We start from the raw sequence: 24,446 nt of genomic DNA, 5'->3' as shown, positions 1-24,446 counted from the left end.
ACCTTCTAATCCTCATAATCCTTTCAGACAGTTCCACTCCCTGGTGACCAAGCATTCAAATGTATAAGCCCATGGGACCATTTTCAGCAAAAGAAAAGTAATCAATGCAAGCCTCTTGCTGAACACAAATGCTCACCCAAAGGCAGGCAGAATCTTACACCCTTTTCCCCAAAAGGCACAGATCGTTCAGGGCAGCACAAAGGCTTATAGGGCCCTTAGCTACCTTTGGGGCAGAACTCGGCCACTATGCCCATCTATCCGCTGACAAACAATAAGGCCCACCCTGAACTAAAAACTAAAAAGCATTTGCCTGTGGTAGCTATCCAGGGAGAGGTGCCTGGTATCTGCACTGGCATGAGCTTCTTCCTGAAAATTCTTTAGGGTTCCCAAATCCCGACACTACTAAAATAGCTGACAGGTCAGTCAGCCTCTGCTCTGCTTCTGCATCTCATGCCCAACGCGACCCTTCAGTACCAGGTTCTTCCCAAACCCCTCACTGCCGCCAGAGCTCCACACTGGCCTCTGGTCCACCAATGCAGATGTCCAGGAGCAAGGCCTGGAGTGAACGGATCCAGGTGTCCTTATATACTATTATACTCGGGGTCCAACAGCGACGGAGAAGGAAAGGAGCAGCCTGTGGTCACGTCCTGGCTAGACAGGGATGGCTCAGGCTTCACAGAGTTGGTGGGGCAGCACCCTAGGCACTGTATTAGCCTATCCCTGGCTCCTGCTGGCACTCCCTCTCAACTGTCTAACCTTTTGACATTAGGTGACAACAACATTGTAGTTTACAAAGTTCATGCCCAGGATCCAACAACTGAAATAAATAAAACATCCGCATGGCTTTGTTGGGCCGTGGCTTGGCTATACCTGCTAACCGTATCTCTAAATGGGACACTTGGTTCCTGCCATCGGCACCGTGTTACTCTTATCGCAGTCCTCTAGTGGGCTCTGCTCAGCAGGCTTTTCTCTTTTCCTTCCCCGCTGCAGTTAAATATTCAACGGTTCCCACGAAGGCAGGAGCTCTGCCTACCTGGCTCACTTTGTATTCTCAAGGTCTGGTGTTAAGTGCTCAAAATTCAGAGACAAGGCTGCAGACCACGGGTCCTGCCCAATCCTAGCCCAGCACCTACATTTGTCATTAGGCTCAGAGTCCTCTAGGCAGCCTTACCACTGACCACATCAGTTACACTCCGACTCAGGGTCTGCTCCTGTGTCTTCCTCTCCCAGCCAGGCGGGTGTCTCCCCCTCCTAACACTGGACCCCAACGCTCTGCACGTCCTGAGCAGCTCTGTGCTCTTCATTCCACAACTACCAAGCCTTGGCCATCACCTTTCCAGCTGCTGAGGTGACAACTGGCCACTGGGATCCAAACACTAGCAAGGCTTCTGGGAGGGCCAGAGGCCAGAAGACAGGCACGCCTGGGGACGGGGGGCAGTTACCTCTACATCCGTCTCATCGCTGGAGCTCGAGGTGTCTTCACTGGTGCTGACTTGGCCGGCTGACAACATTCCTGAGGGTGGACACAAGGGACTGAGTACCCTTCCACATCACCTCCCTTCCCAGAGCCCCATGCTAGTTACTAGTGAAAGCAAGGTGCTGAGAACGCCTTCTCAAACCTGTACAGGATTAAGTGTCTGCGCTGACCCAAAGCCCCTCAGCTGGGGTGGGGACCCTCACTACCCATTTCTGTGTATCTCTGAGGCCTTGGTAAGGCTAGCACCATCTGAAGATGCCATCACGCTGGGGCATGGGGACAGGCTGGATATCTATTCTGCCTGAGAAATTAAGACAGACCTATGCCTTTCCATTTAGTGTCCAAGTGGCCAGAGTGGTCCCATAACCCACCCAAGAGAGAAGCCAGTAAATGCTGCCCTCTGAAAAGCCCAAGTCTTGTCTGGACAGCTGACCCAGGAGGTCACGGAAGGGGAAATGGCTGTTTGTACAGGACCCTGACTGCCAGAGACAAACCCGTGTTCAGCATGTCTCAAATAGCACAGCAGTGCTTAGGCGTGCCTCCCTGTCTCTGGCTCTGGGGCCTCTCACCAGGCTTGGTAGTGGCTCCGTGGGCTTCGACACCACTCTCCTCTTCAGTTTCCGAGACCAAGACAGTGTTTACCGAGGGCTCTGCTGACTTCTTGGGTAACTTCCCAGAGAGCAGGTGGACCACCGTCTTTCCTGATGCAGGGTGCAGCACAGAGTTCGCCATCTTGGTCTTTGCCTATAGAGTACAAGAGATAAACTCTTATCAGAGGACACGAGAGAGAAACAAGAGCCCCCCCAACTGTGGGCACAACATGGCCACTTCCTCCCTCCCTCCCTAGCCTCAGGGCAGTCACCTCTGGCCTGTAACAGCTAACTGGTATGCCACCCCATCTTTACAGAGGACAAAGACACCTTTCTCAGGCACTGAGTGCATTACTGTTCCTGGGTCACAGTGGTTTCTGCTCTGCATTAAGCAATAGTTCATTGTGGTATCATTATTTCATCGTTACCTTTAGATATTACTGCTATGTTCCGGTTTGGGTGACACAGCCATTTATAAATCTGCAATGGGGTTTACAGATTACCGACAAATGACATTTTCTAAGTATTACCCATGTGCTGTGGAGCTTGAGGTAATGAGTGTCACTTCTATTTCACAGAAAAAGCACCTGAGGCCCAGGTAGATGAAGACACAGACAGAGTCTTACAACCCTATTCCAACACAGGAGACTACGCTCAACCAGATAGAACTCCCACGGTAATAATTTACTCGGAAATACTCACCTGGGTCTTTTCCTTCATGCTTGATGGTAACTCTGCAGCCGTGGCTGAGGAATTAACAGATGTCGGTCTTGGGGCTGGAAGACACAAACACCGTGCGGAAGGCGGGCTCCTCTCATCTGAGAATGGCAGGCAGGGTTCACCCTGGCTCACGGTCCTACTGGTACTGGCCGCTTGGCGCTAGTGTGAGGTCCTGAGGCCTAGCCCAGGGCCGCAGAGAAGAGCTTTGTGTCGCATCAGTTTGCTGGCCGTGTCTGCATCCCTGAGGGACTCGGAGGCCCCCAGAGTGAAAGGACAGGCTTACATTCCTATCACCTATTACCACAAAACATGTCCGACTCTGGCCAGTGCTCTTTGCATAGGGTGTGAACCCTCAGTCCTGACAGTCACCAGCAGGCAGGACGGTGATCAGGAGGCCAGCCTCAGGCGACAGAGAAAGCTATGTGAAAGTCAAGTGGTTCCTTGGTGGAAATGGTGCTGGGCCTAGTTGGCGAGGCTGAATTCAGACTATTATGGATTGTTTTAGGGAATGATCACTGTAGATCTTGGTATTCTGGGGAAGTTATCATTAAATGGACAATTGTTGAAACAAACAGCAGGACCGAATTCTTTTCTGGCACTTCAATTTTGCTCCCTTTCTGCACTTGTGCCAAGTTCTCAACATACCCAGCAGCACAGAAGAAGTACACTAGAAACACCTAGCTCCCGCCTTAACTGTAACTTCACATCAACTCATGGCCAATCATACCGCCTCGTTTTCCCCTTCACATCACACATTATTTTGAAGAAAATGCTTGGCATTCTGCCATGTTACCCACAAATACTTCAAAGAGGACTCTGGTGATTGACTTGTAACTGACTTTTTACATTTTGAGCTTTTGCTGTCATTTTTCCTTAGTTCTTGAGACAAGGTCTTGCTATGTGGCCCAGACCGACCTCAAACTGAGGAACATCCTGCCTCAACTTTCTGAGTACTAGCATTATAGCCATGTGCCACCACATCTGGCTTAAATTCAGTTCTAAAAATTGATTACTGGCTCAAGAGACTGTAGCATGGGGGTGGGGGTGGCACACATGGGACAGGACCTACTACTGTTGTTTTGATGTCAAATTGCTCCTGTGTGTGTACGTATTCACCTTTCTGCAGTGGGTAGCAATGCAGAGACCCATACCTTGTCAAGGTCGAGAGTAAGTACCCACTGAGCCCTCCATCCTAAATGGGACACAAATCAAGCCTATGAGGCTCAGGGAACATTACAGAAGAGCAGGTAGAAAGAATGCAAGCACTGGTGAAATGCTGTCTTAAGAACATGACAAGGTCATTCTCATGAACTCACCGTAGCCATAGCTAACTACACAAAACTGGTTAACATTCTAGCAGGCAGCACTAACTGGACTCAGCGGATTGATTACAACAAAAAACAAATGCGAAAAAGAGGATATTAAGGTGGGAGAACACACCAGGGCTGTCCTGGGGGGAGTTACACTGTACACATTTGATGTGGGATTCCCCCTGTATGCTGTGAATACCATTGGTTAATAAAGAAACTGTTTTGGGCCTGCCCAGGGAATAGAGGTAGGCAGGGAAAACTAAACTGAATGCTGGGAGGAAGAAGGCAGAGTCAGAGAGAAGCCATGAAGCTCCGCCAGAGACAGACACTGGAACTTTAGCTGGTAAGCCACAGCCATGTGGCGATACACAGATTAATAGAAATGGGTTAAATTAAGATGTAAGAGTCAGCCAATAAGAAGCTAAAGCTAATGGGCCAAGCAGTGATTTAAATAATATAGTATTTGTGGGATTATTTTGGGGCTGAACAGCAGGGAACCAACAAGCGGCCTCCCCCAACACATTTATGAAATTGTCAAAGAATAAATAAAGGATATTTTAAAAGACTGACTATCAAATACCTTGAGTACAAATATCTGAAGCAGTATGTAGGTCTGTCCACAAGCACATAGGTGAACACATGTCTGTCTGCCTGCCCATCAAGAGACATGGGTAGGACTTGATGCGGATGAGAACAGGAATTCCTGTGTTTTTCTTGTGTATGCTTTTTATATATAAATTGGACCTGCTTTGTATTTATAATTTATAATTTAAGATTAAGATATAAAATATATATTCAACATCCTCTCAAACATCTGGCACAGTATACACAGGAAAATAAACAAAGACAAGATTGCAGAATCTTGTAGGTGGCAGGAATGTGGGCGATTTCTCCCCTGCCTTCTCTTGAAGCAAATTTTCAAATGTTCTGTAATGAACAGTTTATAATGAATCCTGTATTTCTTTTATAATCAGAAAACCTACTTAAAAAAATCAAGAAACGGTCTTCTACGTAAGCAATAGGATGCCTTCGAGACAGCAATAGCTGCTGTCAGGAGAGAAGAGGCCAAAGAGTCTGCACTAGGCCACTCTGCTAGGACCTATCACACCCTGCCAAAGGGGGAAGTCAGTGAGGTCTGAAGGGAAGTATAACTGAAGGACTGGTGGGTGGATTGTTTGGAAAAGATAAGGAGGTGTGCCATGTGGGTGAGCCCACACCAACCCCGGTCCCTGGCTCCCTGGCTCTCTGCCGACTGCCTGCAGAGCAGGATGGAAAGCTCTCAGGTAAAGCCCTGGTGCCACGCCTGCCTGCCACTATGATGATCATGGACTAACCCTTTGAAATTGTAAGCAAAAGCCCCCTAATGAAATGCTTCCTTTTATATAAACTGCCTTGCTCATGGTGTCTCTTCACAGCAACTAAACAACCAACAACTCTTGAAGCAGCCCCAAGGCTACTCACAAGTGGTCCCAACACTTGTACAAATGTGGTCTCTTTCCTGTCTTTGGCAGTAGCATCAAAAACAGCCCTTGGGGAGTGACCTGAACAGCTGTGTGGGCCAGGCTGATCTCAAACTCACAGAGATTCATTTATCTCTGTGCTGGAGATAAATGTGTGTACCACCACACCCAGCCTCCTGGGATCTTACGATTCTCCTTAGACCCTCATTGTTTGGGGTCACAACGTCTGCTACACAGGAAGGGCTCTGGTACTTCCTAACCTCCCTCTGAAAAGCCCCATCTCTTCTGGCTTACACTAAAGGATGATTCAGAGGGGGACACTGCTGTGGAGCAGACTGACATCCCACAGCTGTCCCTGGCGCAGGCCCCAACTCCACACACCGCCCAGCAAGGGGAGCTCTTACTGGCGTTGGCAGTTTCGGTTTCTGCCTCCTCTCCTTCCTCCTCCGAGCTCTCTGAGCTGCTAATGGGGTCTGACACCCGGGACTTCTTGGCTTGCAGTGCAGCATCATCCTTTGCCTTCTGCTTCTGGCCAAGCTCTGAGGTCCTGCAGGACAGGGGACACAGGACACATCCATGAGATCTGGGAGGTCAGACTGCTCATCTCCTCAGCCTTCACAGGACACGTGCACACAGCAGAGTTTAAATAGTGACCCCACAGTGTGGACTTATCTGTGCTCCGCATCCGCATCCATTCTCAGTGTCACCAGCAGCCAACGTGGCCGTGGGGCACTGGACAGAACCGTGACCTCCTCTTGTGCTGGGGTCCTTGTTCTCCCCTTCCTGAACTTGAGTTTGGTGCAAAGTAGCTTTGCTGACACCCCTCCCCGGCAGTACTTTGCCTTGCCATTCAGTTTCATTTCCTTCTCGGTCTTTGCCAACTGCGTTCTGGGTGAGTCCCCTACACTGCACAAACAGGTCCCAGAGAGGAAAGCAACTCACTATAGTCCCCCAGTGCCTGACATATATACCCGGAGAAAGGATTCATGATGGAACTGGCCTGGGGCAAAGAGGAAGTGGGGTGAGGTGGGGAGTGTGTGTGTGTAAGGTGTAAATCTTTACTCAGGCAGTTTAACCCCCCCCCCAAACTTTGATCTCACTCTCCCACCTGCAGGAAGCTACTGTCTAAGCCCCCCCCTTTTTTTCCCCAGCGGGGTTTGGCGCTGCTCTGTCAGTTTGGGATATGCTGCAAGATCCCTTCTTCCTAGGAAGGACACTCGTCAGGAAGCTGCTTTTATTACATGTATCAGTTTGTTTTACTCTTCTCCTTCCAACAGAATGTGAGTTTCACAAGGATAGAGCCTTTTCCTTCTTCTTGGTTATTTTCTGCTGTATCAAGAATAGTATCTGAGGAGAGTACCAGGGCAGGCCAGTTTCGGGATTTTATTAACAGACCACTACGCTGGAGCTTCACAATGCGATGAGATAATAATGTTCACTTCACAGATGAAGATATTCTAGGAGGTCCCAAAGTTGCTCAAGGCCATTCAATTGGCTAATTTCTAGGTTTGATTTTATAGCTTAACCACTGGTCAAGGCTGGCTTGGTGGGTGAGATTTCTCGTCTACTCTGTACCCCTCGCCCACAAAGGGAGCCAGAGGCAGGAAATAAGAGCGTGGCACAGCTCAGACACAGTTTGCTGGGGAAGGAAGTAAAGTAGGCAACACCCACACACCTGGGCAAGATGGAGAGGGCAAGGGCGCATGCCCTGCGTTCACCAAGCGGCAGAGGACTATTAAGCAAGGAGGGGAGGGTGACCTTAGCTCTCCCCCAGGGCCTGGCATCCCCTACCTTCTGAGTTTCATAATGGAACAGTCACTACCAACCTCACCTTTCAGTAGCTTGGAAAAGGGCTCATGTCCAGTGCCAGGATCCTGCCTTCACCCGCCCTTATTAACACAGTGCCGCCTTTGACTTGTGCCCGCCTGCCTCCTTGATCACAGTATGAGTGACAAGAAAGAAACCAGCCAGGGGGCGGTGGCCCAGGCCTTTAATCCCAGCCCTCAGGAGGCGGAAGCAGGTGGATCTCTGAGCTTGAGGCCAGCCTGGTCTAGAATTCCAGGACAGTCAGGGTTACAGAGAAGCCTTGCCTCAACAAACAAACAAACAAACAAACAAACAAACAAAACCCCAAAAGCCAAAACAACAAACAAACAAAAATAAAGCAAAACAAAGAAAGAAGAAACCTGCTGTATCAATTCTTTTTTGTGACAGGATCTCACTCTGTAGACCAGGCTGGCTTTGAACCCAGAGATCCTCTTGCCTCTGCCTCCCAAGCATGCTGAGATTAAAGGTGTGGACCACCATGAACTTTTATTTTTAAGAGATTCAGCTTTTACTGAGTGTGATCAGGCATTCCTTTAGTCCCAGAACTGGTCTACAGAGTGAGCTACTGTCTCAAAAACAAAACAAAACAAAACAAAACAATAAAGAAAAAGAAAAAGGAAGAAAGGTAAGCTAAGCTCTGATTGTTTCCCCCTGTGATAAGCTACACACAGAGAAACACCCATACATGTAACCTGACTTCTGAAAGTGACAAGTATGTCCACAGTGGGCTATCAGGCCATATCTTAGGCCACATTAGTATACTTGCTGGTTGCAAAGATGATTGGTTCGGGTAACCCTGTTCCATCCCTTCCTTCCATTCCACCAGACTTACTGTTGCCAGTGTGTATAGATGTCCAGAAGGGTGATGGGCTGAGTCAGGAAACTCTTCTGTAGAGAAATAATAAGAGAGTTTCAGTCAGTACCCAGCCCAATAGGAATAGGTCCCTGGACCTGCAACAGATGCTTCAGAAAATGCTCTGTTTGCTCTTGGGTGTCCACTTGGCATTACCAGCACCATTCAAAACCTTGCAAAGTCAAGGAGGACAATCAGTTCCAGTTACAAACCTTTCAATATAATACAATGGTAAGAGGTACCTTTGAGAGGTAGGCACGTGAACAGTCCAAACCAGCAAGACCCAACATCCCCAGCACAGCCAGAGATGGAAACCGTACGGCAGAGCTTTCCTTACCTAACCTCTTAGATGGTTTTCAAAGGCCTGGCTAGTCAGTCTCCCCCAAACACAAGATAGTCCAAATCCTTAAGGCGTCCAGGTGACATATTGGAGCCTACAAGAAGTCTGGAAAGACACTGAGCCCAAAGAGTTCAAGGGGCATTTTTCTTTTTCTTTTTTTAAGACAGGGTTTCTCTGTGTAACTGCCCTAGCTGTCCTGGAACTCGCTCTATAGACTACGCTGGTCTTGAATTTACAGAGATCTGCCTGCCTCTGCCTCCTGGGTGCTGGGATTAAAGGCATGCACCATCTGGTGGGTGCAAAGGCCTTAGTTAAAACAGAGGAAAACAATTACCAGGGCCCAGGCAGAAAACACACCGTGTGAACATCAAAATAGGACAGCCAAAGTGCTCCAATGGGAGTCTAAGGAGCCACATGCAGGGGGGAAAAACAAAGTAGCCCTTGGCTGGCCTTGAACTCACTATGCAGACCAGGCTAGCCTTGAATTCACAACAGATCCACTTGCTCAGCCTCTAGAGTTATGAGATTAAAGGCATGCACCACCACAACCAGCGGCCCTTAGGTTTTCACTGTAGCCAAAGTGGTCAACATACATCTCACCACTGATCACCCTTGTTCTTCTGGAAGATTAGCCATGGATCATTCCACCGTATCTTTCTGGGAGACTCCACAGTCGTGTATTTCAAACTTCAGACACTGCAAACTCGCTGGAGGCCATCACACTCAGAACCTCCAGACATCAGCACCTCTATCCAACTCCCTGGAGCTCTCAAATCAACTACTGCATCCTCAGAGAAGCAGTCCTGGATAGTCCCCACCCAGATTCCGGAGATTTGAGATGCCAGATGTTTTAGCATCTCAAATCTCCCATTCTACAGCTTAATACAATGTTAACTCTATTCTTTTGTCTCCACTACTGGGCTGTGAAATGGGCAGAGGGGCCTGAGACTGGCGTTACCCATTTCATTATTATCTGCACCTCAGAGTCAAATGAAAAGTTGCCAAGTGAAAGAACTTTGAAATCACTGCACCACGAGTTCGAGTCTTGTCATAATCGACAACAGTCAAGGGCCTGCACGACTTGCAGAATCCAGATCGTCAACTAAGAGGACCTTCCTCTCGGTGTTGCCAACAAGAGTGGTGACAATTCACCCCGAGACCAGCTGCTAGTTGAGTGCCCAAGGAGAACTGCATAGAGCCACGTGGCCTGAGACGAGGGAAACAAACTTGCGGCTACCGGGAACCAGGGCGGGAATTACAAAGCTGCAAGACTCGGATCAGAGGTTCCGGCCCGCCCACTGCACCGATGAGAAAACTGAGCCCCGGAGGAGGCTGGAAATCGCAGGGGGTAAGGCAGAGCTTGAAGCTTCTCCTGTACCCCTGGCCCGCATTTCAGACCCGCGCTGGCCGAGCCTCCAGGGAGGGGCGCGGGCTACTCTTCTCTAGGTCTTGCACTCGGCCCTCCGACGCTTACCTGGCCGCTCTGCTCCTTCACTTCCCGCGCCGCGCGGACGTAACCAGCCTGCAGCAGATGATGGTAGATGAGGGGAAGCAGCTCCCGCCGCTTCCTGGCCTCGGCCATGCCAGAGATCCGGCCAGCCTATTCACGTGCACGCCCCCTCGCCCCCCACCAGCCTCTTCCCTCGCGCCCTAGGACCTCATGTTCCTCACTTCCGGTTTGCGTCACCCAGCCGGGAGGCGCGCTGGGAAGTGTAGTCTTACAGCTGGAGTGGGCCATCCCGTTCTAGAAGGCGGAGCCACGAAGGCTAATCAGCTCTGCCATTGGCTCGAAGGCGTGGCCTGATCTGAGCCCGCCCTCGGGACGGCCATGATAAAGAGGGCTTCGTCATCCTAGCTACTCTTTGAAGGGGTTGCTGTCCTGGTGTTATGTTACCTCCATCTTTTCTTTTCTTTTTTCCTTTTTATTTTTATTTATTTATTTATTTTTTAAGACAGGGGTTCTCTGTAGCTTTTTTGAGCATGTCCTGGAACTCTTTCTGTAGACCACGCTGGCCTCGAATTTACAGAGATCCTCCTGCCTCTGCTTTCCGAGTGCTGGGATTAAAGGCTTACGTCACCACCGCTTGGCATACCTGTGACATCTTTATTCGTCTTTGAACTTACTGATCATTGGCTCCAGCTTCCAATTACTAATTCATTTCACAAAGTGTTTGGACTCATGAAGCCGGCCTCAGCTGTCATTAGTATGTCGAATCAGTAAGTAAATCCTTACTTGACTTCCATATGCTAGGCTAGGAGCCAGCTAGGCTGGGGACGTGTAAAGAAAAACAAAACAAGCAGTTGACCTCAAAAATCACCCAGTCGGAAGATACAGTGAATTACCTGACAATTACAGTTCCTATGTCTGGTGCACCTTGTGGAGAGAAGGCTGAGCCCAGGGAAGCTTGGAGGAGGGGCACCTAACCCCAAAGAGATGTATGAGTTTAGACTCAAAGAAACTTTTGTTGTTGTTGGGGTTTTTTTGTTTGTTTGTTTGTTTTTGAGACAGGGTTTCTCTGTAGCTTTAGAGCCTGTCCTGGAACTCGCTCTATAGACAGGCTGGCTTTGAACTCACAGAAATCCACCTGCCTCTGCCTGCCTAGTGCTGGGATTAATGGAGAGTGCCACCACTACCCAGCAATGGCAGAAACTTTTGCACACGGAGGAGAGGATGAACTGGAGTTACTGCCTGAATCAGAATGTGAGAATCCACCTTTGGGGGTTGGTAAGGGAACCCCAAGCAGAGCTCTGTACTGCGAGGGTCCAGAACACCAGAGGATGGAGAAGAAGGCTTATAGTACCATTCTCCCCGCAGAGTTCTGACATGCTCCAAGGAGAATATAAAACCAGGTGTGGTGTCCATGCCTTTAATCCCAACACTTGGAAGGCAGAGACAGGTAGATCTCTGTGAGTTTGAGGCCAGCCTGGTCTACAAAGTGAGTTCCGGTATAGTCTCCAAAGCTACAGAGAAACCCTGTCTTGGAAAACCAAAAACCAAACCAAACCAACCAACCAAACAACAACAACAAAAAAATACAAAAGCAAAAACAAAAGAAAAACAGGTGCTAGTAGGTGAACCATGCTTTTAATCTTAGCTCTCAGGAGGCAGATCTCTGAGTTTGAGGCCAGCCTGGTCTACATAGAGAGTTCCAGGACAGCCAGGGTTACATGGAGATACCCTGTCTCAAACAAACAAAGAGCCCCAATGTGGGTTACTGTGTTGGATGAGGGTACATTGATAAGGAGTGTCTTGGGCATAGTTGAGACAGCCGTTCTTAATTTTATGGACGGGCTGGAAATCTGCTGATAACTTTTACTCTAGGAATGTAATATGTGTAGACATCCATTTCTACCCAAATTTAGGACCCACGTAAGCATGTGTGATGATTAATCTTTAGTGGTGACAGGACTTTAGAATTGCCTAAGAGATATTCCCATGGGCGTGTCTGGTAAGGCATGTCTGGGTGGGACATCCAGCCTGGAAGTCTAACAAAGGCCTGCCTGCATTTTTCTTTCTCTGCTTCTTGGCCTGCTGACGTGTTGCTGAAGTTCCTGCCGCCTTACCATTTCCTGCCATGATGGGCGGAGTCCTGTGAACTGTGAGCCAGACTAAAGCTTTCCAATTTAAGTTGCTTCTTGCCAGAGATTTGGTCACCGGAACAAGAAAAGTAACAAAGGCGCGTTCTAGGGAGAAACACAGAGGACCAGGTGACTCGGGTGAGTGCTGTGCTTGAGGAAGCAGACTCATCTGTTCAGACACTGAGCAAATGTTTATTGAAAACCTGCTATTGGAGATCAAATGGTCTGCACTCCTGCAGAGCTTACAAGGCTAACGAGGCAGACACATGCTAAAACAAATAGCCAGAGCATACACTGAAGGGCAGGATAGCCTTTTCTTGGGGGAATGGTATAGTGTTTGAAAGCCACACTGAAGTCACCCTATCTAGGTTTAAATTTTGGCTTTGTTTCTTATTAAGTGATCTTGGCACGTTCTATAACTTCTCTGTACCACTAAGAAGTGGAGACAATTACCCTTTCCACCTCATGAGGGGGAATAGAGTTCTAAGGAGAAATGTTTAGAAAGCCCCTTAATGATAGAATGGAGTACTTCAGCAATTACTGTAAAATAACAGGAAGGAGAGGTGCCTCTCTTCTAAGGGGAGGTAGAAAGATTCCCAGAGAAAGTGGTTGTCACGAATATTTTGGTGCGGGTGTGTGGGTTCACACAGGTCCGAGAAATGAAGACCCAGAGACACATGAGAATGAACCTTAGCCTCTGCGGCTGCAGGGGGCTCAGTCTCCGTGAACTGCAGCGCCTTGCCCTCACCTCCCAGCATCTTTTTATTTGTGCTTATATTTATACTTTAGCTAGAAGATTTCCATATCTCAAAACAAACTGAGAGAAGTTTCCGACAATACAATACCAGGTGCAAATACCTGATTCATGAGGTACCACGATTTTCCAGGTTTCCCCTGAACCAAGTTTTGCATAGGCTTTGTATCCACGGGGAAACTCTCAGTCAAGATTCACACAGGACAACAAAAGTAACTCAAAAGAAGGCCTAGGGGCTGTGTGAAAACTCAGGAGCCAGGCCAGGTATAACCTAGCTGGGTTTATGACTAGTGAGGGTTACTTGCTATCCCTTTGGCACCAGGCCATTGGGATATTCTGCCACAGATCCCCCCCTTTTTTTTTTCTATACAAAATTTAATTATTTTCGAAGGTTATGCAGCCTCACAGTATATATAGCTTTTTTTCTATCTATCTGACTTATAATCTTACACAAGTAGGCCAAAACACATTTTAAAACAAGTAAGGCAAGGCCAAGAACAAGAGCAACACCTGCTACAATAAGAATTCTATTAAAATGATTCATAGGGTTGAATGAAGCTATGGTGTCTGCAAGGCTTTCCATAATATCATCATATCAGGGAACCTTTTTAAAGAGAAAGAAGGCAAGAAAGAAGGTGGTACCAGAGGTGGTTTTGAGGCGTGTTCACAGGTTGGAGCTGTTCAAAACATAGGCCTGCTGAAGCTGAGGAAAGAAGTGGAGGGGGGCTCCTGGGAGGGAGCTGAGCGAGGAGTTTCAATGTCGTTTGGTGGGGAGTGCTCTGAGATGCCAGAGGAGATGGACCTGAATATCCTGCTTGGTGAGATGACCATCATGGAAGATTGACTCAGGAGTGCTGCACGCAGAGCAGGGAGGGTGGTGGAGAGGCTTGGCTGTTGGGAGGCTTCGTGTGTGTGTGTGTGTGTGTGTGTGTGTGTGTGTGTGTGTGTGTGACTTGAGGAGGTGTGTTTTGAGTTGGGAGAGACCTAAGTTGGTTTAAAAACTGAGGCAGACTCAGGGGAGAGAGAGCTGCGGGAGGCGTTTTAGGTGGAGAAGCTGGGGAAGGAACTGGGAAGTGATGTTCAAGGGCAGGTGGGAGGGAGGGATGGGGTGTGGGTGGAGGGCTGGTCTGAGAGAGGGGGAGGGAGGACGTCAATAGAGCCCCAACGCCGGAGCCTGGATAGAATAGGTGCACATGTGGATGTAGGTTTGCAGTAGGATGCTAAGGGAGATTTCATCTTGAACTTCTATTTTTCTCTTCGAAGTGGGAGGCGAGGTCTGCTGAGAGTGAAGAAGAGGGGGTGAAGAGTTGGAAGGAGGGAGAACAACCATTCAGAGCGTCAAGCAACTTGCCCACAAGATCCTTGCTAGCCTGCTGGATCTGATGACCCAATAGGGCTAGAGAGTGGCCAGTGTGCTGTGTCCTAGCCTGTCTTGCTGAACGATTCCTGTGGCCAGGGCTCACCTGCCCAGATGCAGACAAGGAAAGCACTCAGAGGGTTTATCCAGGGCCGGGGTTTTGTCAAATGGCCAGAAAATAAAAAACATGTGGGGGTCTAAGGTGTTCCCAAAAGACCATGGTACCCCACCTCTAGAGCCTAGAAACTAAGCCAACAGGGGAGGGATGTGAAGGGATTCAGAATTAAGTTTCGGGAACTAGAGACCAGGATCTAAGAAAGCTGGCAGTGGGTGAATGACAAGTCTGGGATTCTGCTTGCTTGCACAACTGGCTGTGTGATGGGCGTGAAGAATGAGCAGACAAGATCCAAAGACCTGCACTATTTCTTACTACCCTCTCCTCCCATGTTTCTCCTCCTCCAGGTCATTCTCACCCCAAATGATAAAGAGAAGGTGATGTGGGGTTTAATGCTGTGAATATCATTGGTTAATAAAGGAGCTGCTTTGGGTCTATAGCAGAACTATAGGGGAACAGAGCTAGGCGGGGGGCAACTAAACTGAATGCTGGGAGAAAGAAAGGCAGAGTCAAGGAGAAGCCATGTAGCCCTGCTGGACACTGACACAGGAACTTTACCCAGTAAGCCACAGTCTTGTGGCAATATACAGATTTCTAGAAATGGGTTAAATTAAGATATAAGAGTTAGCCAATAAGAAGCTAGAACTAATGGGCCAAGCAGTGATTTAAAAATATAGTTTCTGTGTGATTATTTTGGGTCTGAGCTGCCGAGCTGCGAGGAACCAACAAGCGGCCTCCCTCCAACAAAACACCGTTGAAAGGGTGTTGTGATGTTGTTTGATCACAAGGGTGGCTGAGCACAGTAAGCTCTGGTCGGTAGTGGCAAATACCTTGAGAAGAGGTCAGGATGCCTTCCAGCAGCAGGAGTGTGAGCAGAGAAGGAGCCGGGCGTGTATCCCCAACTGACCCTGGAAGGAATGGAGAGCTAGTATTAAATTAAGAAACCAAACCTACCCTAAACCAGAGCACTCTAATACCTCAGTCTGGCGGCAGGTTGTTTTGTTTTGTTTTGTCCCTAATAAAATTCATTGTCAGATGCCTCTTTGGTGGACAATTTCTTTATTTCCTGGGTTTTCTAAATCATATCCTTCAGTGAATCGCCCGAGGACCCAAGCACAAAATTAAGACCCATAATATATACCATGGCAACAGTTAAGGCGGAAGCAAACAGCGACGCGCATTAGAAACATTAGCCTTGGAGCGTTTCTCTACCGGTTAGGAAACGTTGACTTTGTTCATGGAAGAAGCTAGAAGCTTCCAGAGCACTCAACTTAAGTATCCTTGGGCAAAGCAGCCAGCCTTAGTCACCCCAGGTTCCCAGGCAGGACAGGAAAAGAAGGGAAAACCGGGCTGGTGGGATGTCTCAGTGGGTAAGAGAACTCCCTGCCCTTACAGAGGACCAGTGTTTGGGTCATAGCACCTACATCAGGTGGCTCATAACTGCCTGTAAATTCAGCTCCAGGGAATCCAACAATCCTCTTCTGGCCTCCTTGGGCACCTCTGCTTATGGGCACATACCCACATACACACATACGTCATTTAAAATAATAGTAATCATTTAATTTATAATTAATTATTTTGAGACAAGGTCTCACTGTGCAGCACTGGCTATTCTGGAACTCACTATGTACACCAGGCTGACCTCAAGCTCACAGTGATCTGCCTGACTCTGCGTCCAAGTGCTGGGATTAAAGGAGTGCACCCCTCTGCTCAGCATAACAATATTTTTTAAGAAGGTTCATTCAGCAGGTGGGTCTCTCTACACCCTTCCCAGCAGGAATTGTTCTGCTGCACAGGGGGTAGGTAGCAGGACCAGGGATCACTGAAAAGCTTTTATGAGCCAGTTCTGCCGTACAGCCTTAGGCCAGTGTCCTGCTCAGAGAGGGGCCCTTCTGGGAAGGTTGCTTCTGTCATTACACCCACTCAAAAGATAGCCCCGTTTCTCTCCGCCTCAAGTCGCTTTGGCTGCAGTTTTCCCAGCTCCTTTGCTCACAGGGTGATTTCTGTTTGCTGCTCTTCAATCAAAAGTGTTTGAAGGTCATTAAGTTGTTACTAAAGTAGCAGGTTAAGCAACTCCATGATGCTAGACAGTTAACTCCTCCACCCTCGGAGGCTGCCTTCCGGCTATAGCTCTACCAGCCCAGCACACCTCTGCCCTGTTCCCACAAATAGCCTCCCTCCGACTTTGAGTACTGTTCTTTCTCACCTTCCCTCCCTCCTTTCCTTTCATTCCTTAGGGTGTTCGCGGTATACACAGAACCCTGTGACCCTGTCTTAACAGTAGTAACATGTTAGATCCTTTTCTCCTGAACACTGAGCTTTGCATAGGCTCAGCAGTGGACTCCACGTGGGCTTATTTTTGTGACGATACACTGAGCCGGAGTTAGCCCTCCAGGCTGATAAGCATGCAGAGAACATCTGAACTAGTTACTGGCCCTGCTAGTGGATGAGGAAAGAGAGGCTTTGAGAGGTGGAGGCCTGGGCCACCGCTGGTGGTATATGGCAGGATTTGGGCAGCTACCAGCTGCCATGGCCTCTTAACCCGATCCAGGCTGGACCATAGGCATAGGTGATGAAAGTAAGACATAAGCCATACAATTAGCCTAAAAACCAAGTGCAAAGCCGGGCGGTGGGGGTGCACGCCTTTAATCCCAGCGCTCAGGAGGCAGAGGTAGGCGAATCTCTGTGAGTTAGAGGCCAGCCTGGTCTACAAGAGCTAGTTCCAGGACAGGCTCCAAAGCTACAGAGAAACCCTGTCTCGGGAAAAAAAAAAGGGGGGAAAGAAAAGAAAAGAAAAGAAATACATACTTATGGACTTGTCTTTTTTTTTTTTTTTGTCTTTTCTGAGACAGGGTATCTCCGTGTAGCTCTGACTGTCCTGGAACTCATTCTGTAGACTAGTCTGGCCTTGAACTTATAGCGATCCACCTGCCTCTGCCTCCCAAATGCTGAGATTAAAAGCGTGTACCACCACTGCCAGGCTTGGACTGAAGTTTTAATTCTACAATATGTAATCAGTGGGCAACAGGGAGATACACATTCTGTTTTAGTAGGTAGAGCCAATTTAATTGCCCAAAGCAAGTTCTCCTCAGCTTAATTTCTTTCTTTTTTTCTTTTTTCTTTTTGGTGTGTGTGTGTGTGTGTGTGTTTTCTTTTGAAGATCATCAGAAAGGGTCCACGGAGAGCACCTAAGCTATCTCCATCCTTTCATGGTTAAGGAACGAGGCCTAGGGGCAGGAAGTGACAGGCAAGGTCCTTGGCAGGTAAGGAGCAGAGGCAAACCAGTTGGCCTGTCCCCCCTGGGCTGCTGTCCTCTGTTTTTTTATTCTTGGTGCTTTTCCTCCTTTTCCTTTCCCTCCTTCACATAAATGACCTCACCGCATATCTTTGCTTATCAGACTTTCCCAGCGGACCCATTGACCACAGGCTCAGGTCCCAGCTGCTGTTTCTTTTTAGAGACAGGGTCTCATGTAGCTCAAACTTGATGCATAGCCAAAGATAATCTTGCCTCTACCTCCTAAGTACTAGGATTAGAGGCATGTGCTAATTTAGTGTGTGTGTGTGTGTGTGTGTGTGTGTGAGAGAGAGAGAGAGAGAGAGAGAGAGAGAGAGAGAGAGAGAGAGAGAGAGACCCTCATATGCGTGTTAGAGGATAACTACTTTCTAGTTGATACTCTCCCTCCACCATGTAGGTTCTGGCACTAAACTCAGGGCCCTCAAGCTTGGCAGTAAATGCCCTTACCTGCTGAGCTGTATTGTCAGCCCCAAATCCCAGCTGCTGCTGCTGTTGCTGCTGCTTCTCTCCCTTCCCCTCTCCCCCTTCCTCCCCTCTGCTACCTCTTGCCCTTTCTCTTTTTCCCTCCTCCCACTTCTCTTCCTTCTCCTTCTGATTTTTGATTATGTGTGGTCTGTTTGTTCACATGGGTGCAGTGCCCAAGAAGGCCAGAAGAGGGCGTCAGATCCTCTAGAGCTGGAGTTCCAGGCAGTTGGAGCTGATGATGTGGGTGCAGGGAGCTAAACTCAGGGCCTCTGTAAGAGCAATACATGCTCTTAACCACCAAGTCATCTTCCAGCTGGGTCCCAGCTTTTTAACAGTCATTCTCTGTGTTCCCCGCCTGAGCCAGAACCCAAATCCTGAGAACATGGGAAGGTGTTGTTCTCAGAACATCTCACTCCCTTCACCCCTTTTGGATAGAATTACCATTTTCCTTTCTGAAGCTGCACTGTTTCTTCTTTCTGCTTTGAAGCCAAATGTAAATGTCACTTCTTCCACAGTGTTTTCTCTGAGGCCCCAAGCTTCTCTGCTTGGTCTGGAGAGGAGGCCCTTTCCTCCGGGCACTCCTTTCCAGACACGTGCTACCAAAAGACTAGCCAGGAGGGGGCAGTACACAGCCAAAGAAAGGTCTTTGAAAGGTCAAGGTCACTAGGGTCTGTCTAGCCAACTGCCCAATAGGGAGGGCGGTGGGCGTGCGGGGGGGGGGGGGGGGGGGGGGAATTCAGCCTCAAGGCCAAGACCTCTGGTAAGCTGGGTCTCCTCCCTTGGACCTTGATTTGTTTGCGTCTCTGTGCAGTGGCTGGGTTGGGCTAGTTCAGTGTTTCTGAAAGCTTGGTAACACACAATGTAACTTCAGGAGAGAAATAGATGGACATATTTAAATGGAAGTCATTATGTATTTATTTTAATGCGTATTAGACAAAAAAGAACCAGCACATCAAACCTGTTATTTTGCAGATATTATTGCTTAGGATGGTGCTAAATAGACATTCAAGTAAAAAAAAAAATCCGGTGATTCAATGTAAAAGAAAGTACCAATTAAATAATAGTGCACACAGAAAGCCAGCAGTGAATGGCTGTGATCATCATGGGTCTACCTTCAGCTTCTGGATGCTGTGATCCTCTGCAGGGATGTCTGTCTTTGGTGGGGGTGGAATGGGGGAAGGAGTTGCTGGAGGAGCTAGGATGCTGGCCTTGGTACTTAGCAGCTGTACCTGCTGTGTCCCCACCCCAGACCCTCCTCCACCTGTGTGTGGAGGGGTGAACGCTCGCTCCCCTCCGCCTCCTTTCTCGGTTACCAGGGAGTGGGAGGCTCAAAGGGGCTGCATTCTGGAAGCTCATCTGCTCCCTCATTCTCACTCAGCACCCTGCTTGGCATAAGCTATTCAGGGCGATGATTAGCGGGAGCTGCGGAGAAGCACTGGGGCTGAGGGGAGGGAAGAGGTAGACGGTGTTTTCCTGAATGCATCCACACTCAACCTGGAACGACTGTCTAATGATTCCCAAGCTTGGCTGTTGGGTGGAATCTCCAAGCTACCCAGTGGAAATGCAATTTCAAAGTACCACCGTGGAGGTTCTGATCCCGGGTCCCCTGCATCTGCATTTTTAGCAGCTCCCTAGGCAATTTGGAGGCTTCTGGGTTTGGAACCACTACGCTCATCAGAGTATCTCCTTCGTGCATGAGAAGAGGATCAGAGAGGTTGTGCCACTGAGCGAACTCAGCAAGTCAGGGGCAGTTACCCAGACACAGGGCGTTCCACTGGCACATGGAGTTTATTTCCATTTTCCTGGCATCTGGCCTGGTCAGGGACTTTCTCAGTCACCTGCTGAAGAGGCCAGAGGGGTAGTGAGAAATAATGATGGGAAAAGGTGATTGTGGGGGGTGCCAGCAGAGGTGGTAGCTAAGAGGTATAGCGTCCTCATAGTGGCTGCCAGGCTACCAAAGGCAAGAGTCAGTGTATCAGTGTGTGTGTGCCACTCAGGACTGGGTTTCACGTGGGATTTTTACAGTGCAGAATTCAGACTAATAAATAGGTGGCAAATTCTAGGAGGAACTAGCTCTCTCTCTCTCTCTCTCTCTCTCTCTCTCTCTCTCTCTCTATTCCTTCCTTTCTTGCTCTTTTTTGTTTGTTTGTTGTTTTTATTATGCTTTGTTTGTTTGAGACAGGGTCTCACTATGTAATTCTGCTAGTCCTGGAACTCACTATGTATACCAGGCTGGCCTGATCCACCCACCTCTACCTCCCGAGTACTGGGATAAAAGGTGTGAGCCACCACTGCCGGCGCTAGGGGAACTTTCTAACTGTGATCAGCGGCCCAGAAGACAGTTAACCCGGGACAACTGACCTGCTCCCTACTACATATTAAATCATGAGATATTTGACATATTTGGAACCAAACAATAGTAACAAGGAGGCCGCTGGCAGATCCCCATGGCCCAGATTATGAAGAAAAAAGTTAAAGGTAATGAGGACCTTCTTGCTCATTCCCTTCTCTGCTGCCCAGAGAGGCTCACGGACTCCTTTCTCTGAGGGTGAAGGAACCATTCCTATGGGTGGACTGCTCATGAAGCAGAGACAGTATTGCTTTCAGATTCTTTTCTGCTGTTTTGTACATGACGTAATGCATAATGAGCTTTCTCATTTTCACCCCACGTTATGTTTGGAATTCATCGGTGATGATGTACAGAGCTCCAGCAAATAATTTATTCTCAGTATCCAGTTGATTGTGTCCGAGCCACAGTTTATTAATCCGTCCTCCTGTGGGTGAGCATTGAAGCCGTTTTAAATTCCCCACCATAAGAACCACCCCACTGTGACTACTCCCTACGTGTGTCCTGCATGGGCCTGGAGAGGACTTACGTGAATGTCTAGGCTTCATCCATGTGGTCCAGCTGCTTCTGCTGGCATGTGACAGATTTCAACACTGCTTGGCACCCTGATGAGCCAAGTGATTGTGCTTCTTGCGGGTTTTATTTTTTTGAAGCAGTGTTTCAGGCTGGCCTTTGAAAAATCCCTACTTGCACCTCCCAAGTGCTGAGATGACAGATGTGGCTCGTATTCACTCATTCATTCATTCATTCATTCATTCAAATTTTCGTTGTTGTTTGAGACAGGCTTTTTCTTTTCTTTTTTTTTTTAATATTTATTTATTTATTATGTATACAGTATTCTGTCTGTGTGTATGCCTGCAGGCCAGAAGAGGACACCAGACCCCATTACAGATGGTTGTGAGCCACCATGTGGTTGCTGGGAATTGAACTCAGGACCTTCGGAAGAGCAGGCAATGCTCTTAACCTCTGAGCCATCTCTCCAGCCCCGAGACAGGCTTTTTCTATGTAACAACACTGGCTGTCCTAGAACTCACTCCATAGACCAGGCTGGCCTCAAACTCACAGAGATCCCTCTGTCTCTTGCCTTCCAAGTGCCGGGATTAAAGGTGTGCACCACTACGCCTGTCTGTGTCTTTCTTATTGTCTTTTTGACAATTAGGAGATCTTATCTTGGGTTTTGTTGCCAGAGTATTCTGCCAGTTTGTGGCTTGACTTTTCTCTTTTCCTTTCCTTTTAAAAATAAAGACAACTCTTATGAGCTGGGTGTGGTGGCGCACGCCTTTAATCCCAGTACTCAGGAGGCAGAGACAGGTGGATCTCTGTGAGTTCAAGGCCAGCCTGATCTACATTGGGCATTTCAGCATAACCAGGACTATGTACAGAGACCATGTCTCACAATAAATAAGTAAGGAGAGAGAGAGAGAAAGAGAGAGAGAGAGAGAGAGAGAGAGAGAGAGAGAGAGAGAGAGAGGAAAATGAAGTCTTATGTATCTCAGTCTGGCTTTGAACTTCTAATTATAAGACTGTATCCACACCCCCGTTTGTTTGTTTGTTTGTTTGTTTCTTTCTTTCTTTTTTCCTTCCTTCCTTTTTTCTTTCTTTCTTTTTTCCCCTTTTTCTTTTTCTTTTTCAAGACACAGTTTCTTTGTGTAGCCCTGGCTGTTCTAAAACTTGTTCTGTAGTCCAGACTGGCCTCAAACTCAGAGATCCTGTCTGCCTCTCCCTCCTGAGTGCTGGAATTAAAGGGGTGTGCCTCCACTGCCCAGCTACTGCTTGTTTTCATACACAAAACATTAGTGTCTTCTTTAATATATACAATATATATATATGGGTATTTTGTCTGCATGTATATCTGTACACCACATATGTGCCTGGTACCTCATAGGCCAGAAGAGGGTGTCAGATCTCCTGGAACTGGAGTTATAGATTGTTGTTAATTGCTATGTAACTTCTGGGAATTGAACCTAGGTCCTCTGGGGGAGCGTCCAGTGTTCTTAACTACTGAGCCATCTCTTCAGCCCCATGACTGTCCTCTGTTGTGGTGTGAGACATTGTGATCCTCACAAAGCTGGGGCTATTTGACCGTGTGGTATAGTCAGGAGTGGAGCTGAGTTACAGGCAAGTCAGCTTGGGTGAGTCGCTTTTCCTCTGGGCTTTAGCTTCCTGACTAATGAACCAGGGGTAGGAACAGCCCCCAGCTCCCAAGGATGCTAAGAGGCTGTAAAGGGGAGGTCGAGGGAGCACGGACACCTCCACAGAAAGCAGGATTCACACAAAGCCTTGAGAGAAGTTGCTGCCTGAGAGCCACCCATAACAACATCCTCATCTTAATTTGATGGGTTCAAGGGTCCCTTCTGAACTCAGCTTAGGAGACATGGACCTATTTGGACAGGCATTGGTGACCTCTCTGGAAAGCAAGGCAGGAGGAAGGTGTGCTCAAGACCTCTACATAACCCACTTGCTCAAGCTCCTTGGTCACTTGTGGTGGCGTGCTTGAGAGAGTATCAGGTGGCTCCAAGGAAAATATCTGGGGAAAGAAAAGGACACATACGCCTGGTCACTGCCACCCTGTCCATGCTAGCTCTCACACACCCTTGTCCCTTCTGAAGCAGTCCATTCCGAGCACAGCACACACTGTACTGGGGCAGGAACAAGCTGGGGATAGGGTAGACAGAAGGCTCTAGGGTCGGCAGCCTCTTGGACAATGTTGCAGAACCTACGGTCAATAGGTTTCCTGAACCCAAATTAAACTGCTGCCACCACCTCTGGGTGGTCAGCCTATTCAAAGGGAGGAGAACACCGCTCTTGATTAGCGCTAGCGAGGAAAGGTGTTTAAAATGGAATCTATGCACAAACGGGTGCAGAGATGAGTGACCTCCCGTCTCTCACGCTGTCCCTTAGCCTCCCAGCAGGAAGCCGTGCTGCCAGAGATTGTATATACGTGCTACACAGCATCTGAGGGGTGTGTTATAGATTCACAGTAAACCTTGCTTATTTTTAACCCTCGTTTTTTTCTCCTCTGAATTTAGTAACTGGAATACAATAGGCCTCAGAAAATGAAGCCCGGGCGAGTGGGATGGGAGGTGGATGGGACCCCTGGTGTCCATCCAGGTTTAAGCTCTTATACCCTGCATTTCTAGATTCATCTCTGCCCTCCAGAGTATCTTTCTCTTTCAGAGATGAATAAATCTAGGCCTTCTTGACCCTGGCATGGAGCCATAATGGGGGAACTGAGAGAACCAGGCAGCCGAACAGCTTAATTGTCATTTCCACCAGCGATGGTTACCAGGGAAACTTGAAAACTGTTAGATTGGGGAGGGGCCTCTGGGCAACGTGAAGCTGCAAGACAGAATCTCAGAATGGGGAGGGGGAGCTTCCCACAAGTTCTTCAAGACTTTAATTTTTAAATTTCCTTCAGTGATAATCTGAAACAATTAGGTATTATTTTTGGATCATTTTGACAATCTACCTTATATATAAAACATCCCTTGGTCATGTGATGTGGAAATCATGTAATACAATCATATTAGCACCAGAGTCTGCAATGGATAGATCCCCCCCACAGTAAACTGAGATTTTGATGCTAATCAAATTGAACAAGTTTGTGTGCGTGTGAGACTGAGTGTGTGTGAGTGTGTATATGAGTGTATGTATGAGTATATGTGTTTGAGTGTACGTGTATATGTGAGTATATGCGAGTTTGTGTGTGCATGTGTGTGTGTAGAGTGTATGTGCATATGTGTATGTACCTCTGCTAATGTGTGCAGGGGTCAGAGGTTATCACTCTTTACCTTACTTTTCTGAGGGAGTGTCTGTCCCTGAACCTGGGGCTGCCTCTTTGTTTTGTTTTTGTCCCAGATAGGTTTGTAGGCAGCAAGCTCCACCGATTGTTCTCTCTGCTCCTACAGTGATGCTAGAACATGCCAGGTTTGTTCCCTGGGTGCTGGAGGCCAAGCT

General features: G+C 48.2%; 1 protein-coding gene and 1 long non-coding RNA gene across 7 annotated transcripts in view; one reads left to right on the top strand and one right to left on the bottom strand.

Moving 5' to 3' along the window:
• The window catches only part of Tcof1 (treacle ribosome biogenesis factor 1), a 31,644-nt gene extending 21,406 nt beyond the window's left edge, over positions 1-10,238 (bottom strand). For 3 of the 6 annotated variants that reach the window (XM_048419045.3, XM_048419046.3, XM_085699810.2), the window contains exons 1-6: positions 10,052-10,237; positions 8,217-8,272; positions 5,962-6,104; positions 2,770-2,843; positions 2,047-2,221; positions 1,443-1,513 (exon numbers count right to left, since the gene is read on the bottom strand). In XM_048419045.3, coding sequence (XP_048275002.3) covers positions 1,443-1,513; positions 2,047-2,221; positions 2,770-2,843; positions 5,962-6,104; positions 8,217-8,272; positions 10,052-10,159 — 627 coding nt within the window. In that variant the 5' untranslated portion in view covers positions 10,160-10,237. Of the gene's footprint in view, positions 1-1,442; positions 1,514-2,046; positions 2,222-2,769; positions 2,844-5,961; positions 6,105-6,216; positions 6,358-8,216; positions 8,273-10,051 lie in introns of those variants that run through there. The other 3 variants (XM_087896034.1, XM_048419048.3, XM_048419047.3) reach the window with 2 other exon arrangements.
• A 114-nt stretch (positions 10,239-10,352) lies between these two features.
• Positions 10,353-15,410, top strand: LOC146891720 (uncharacterized). Its single transcript, XR_015734695.1, has 3 exons — positions 10,353-10,794; positions 12,127-12,294; positions 14,174-15,410. It is a non-coding gene; the product is annotated as an uncharacterized LOC146891720 (long non-coding RNA).
• Positions 15,411-24,446: the final 9,036 nt, after the last annotated feature.

This window comes from Myodes glareolus, chromosome 13 (genome assembly GCF_982192425.1).
Source record: "Myodes glareolus chromosome 13, mMyoGla1.1, whole genome shotgun sequence".
Classification (NCBI taxonomy): Eukaryota; Metazoa; Chordata; class Mammalia; order Rodentia; family Cricetidae; genus Myodes; species Myodes glareolus.
Note: the sequence above shows the minus strand (reverse complement) of the source record. Positions and strands in the feature narration are given on the sequence as shown.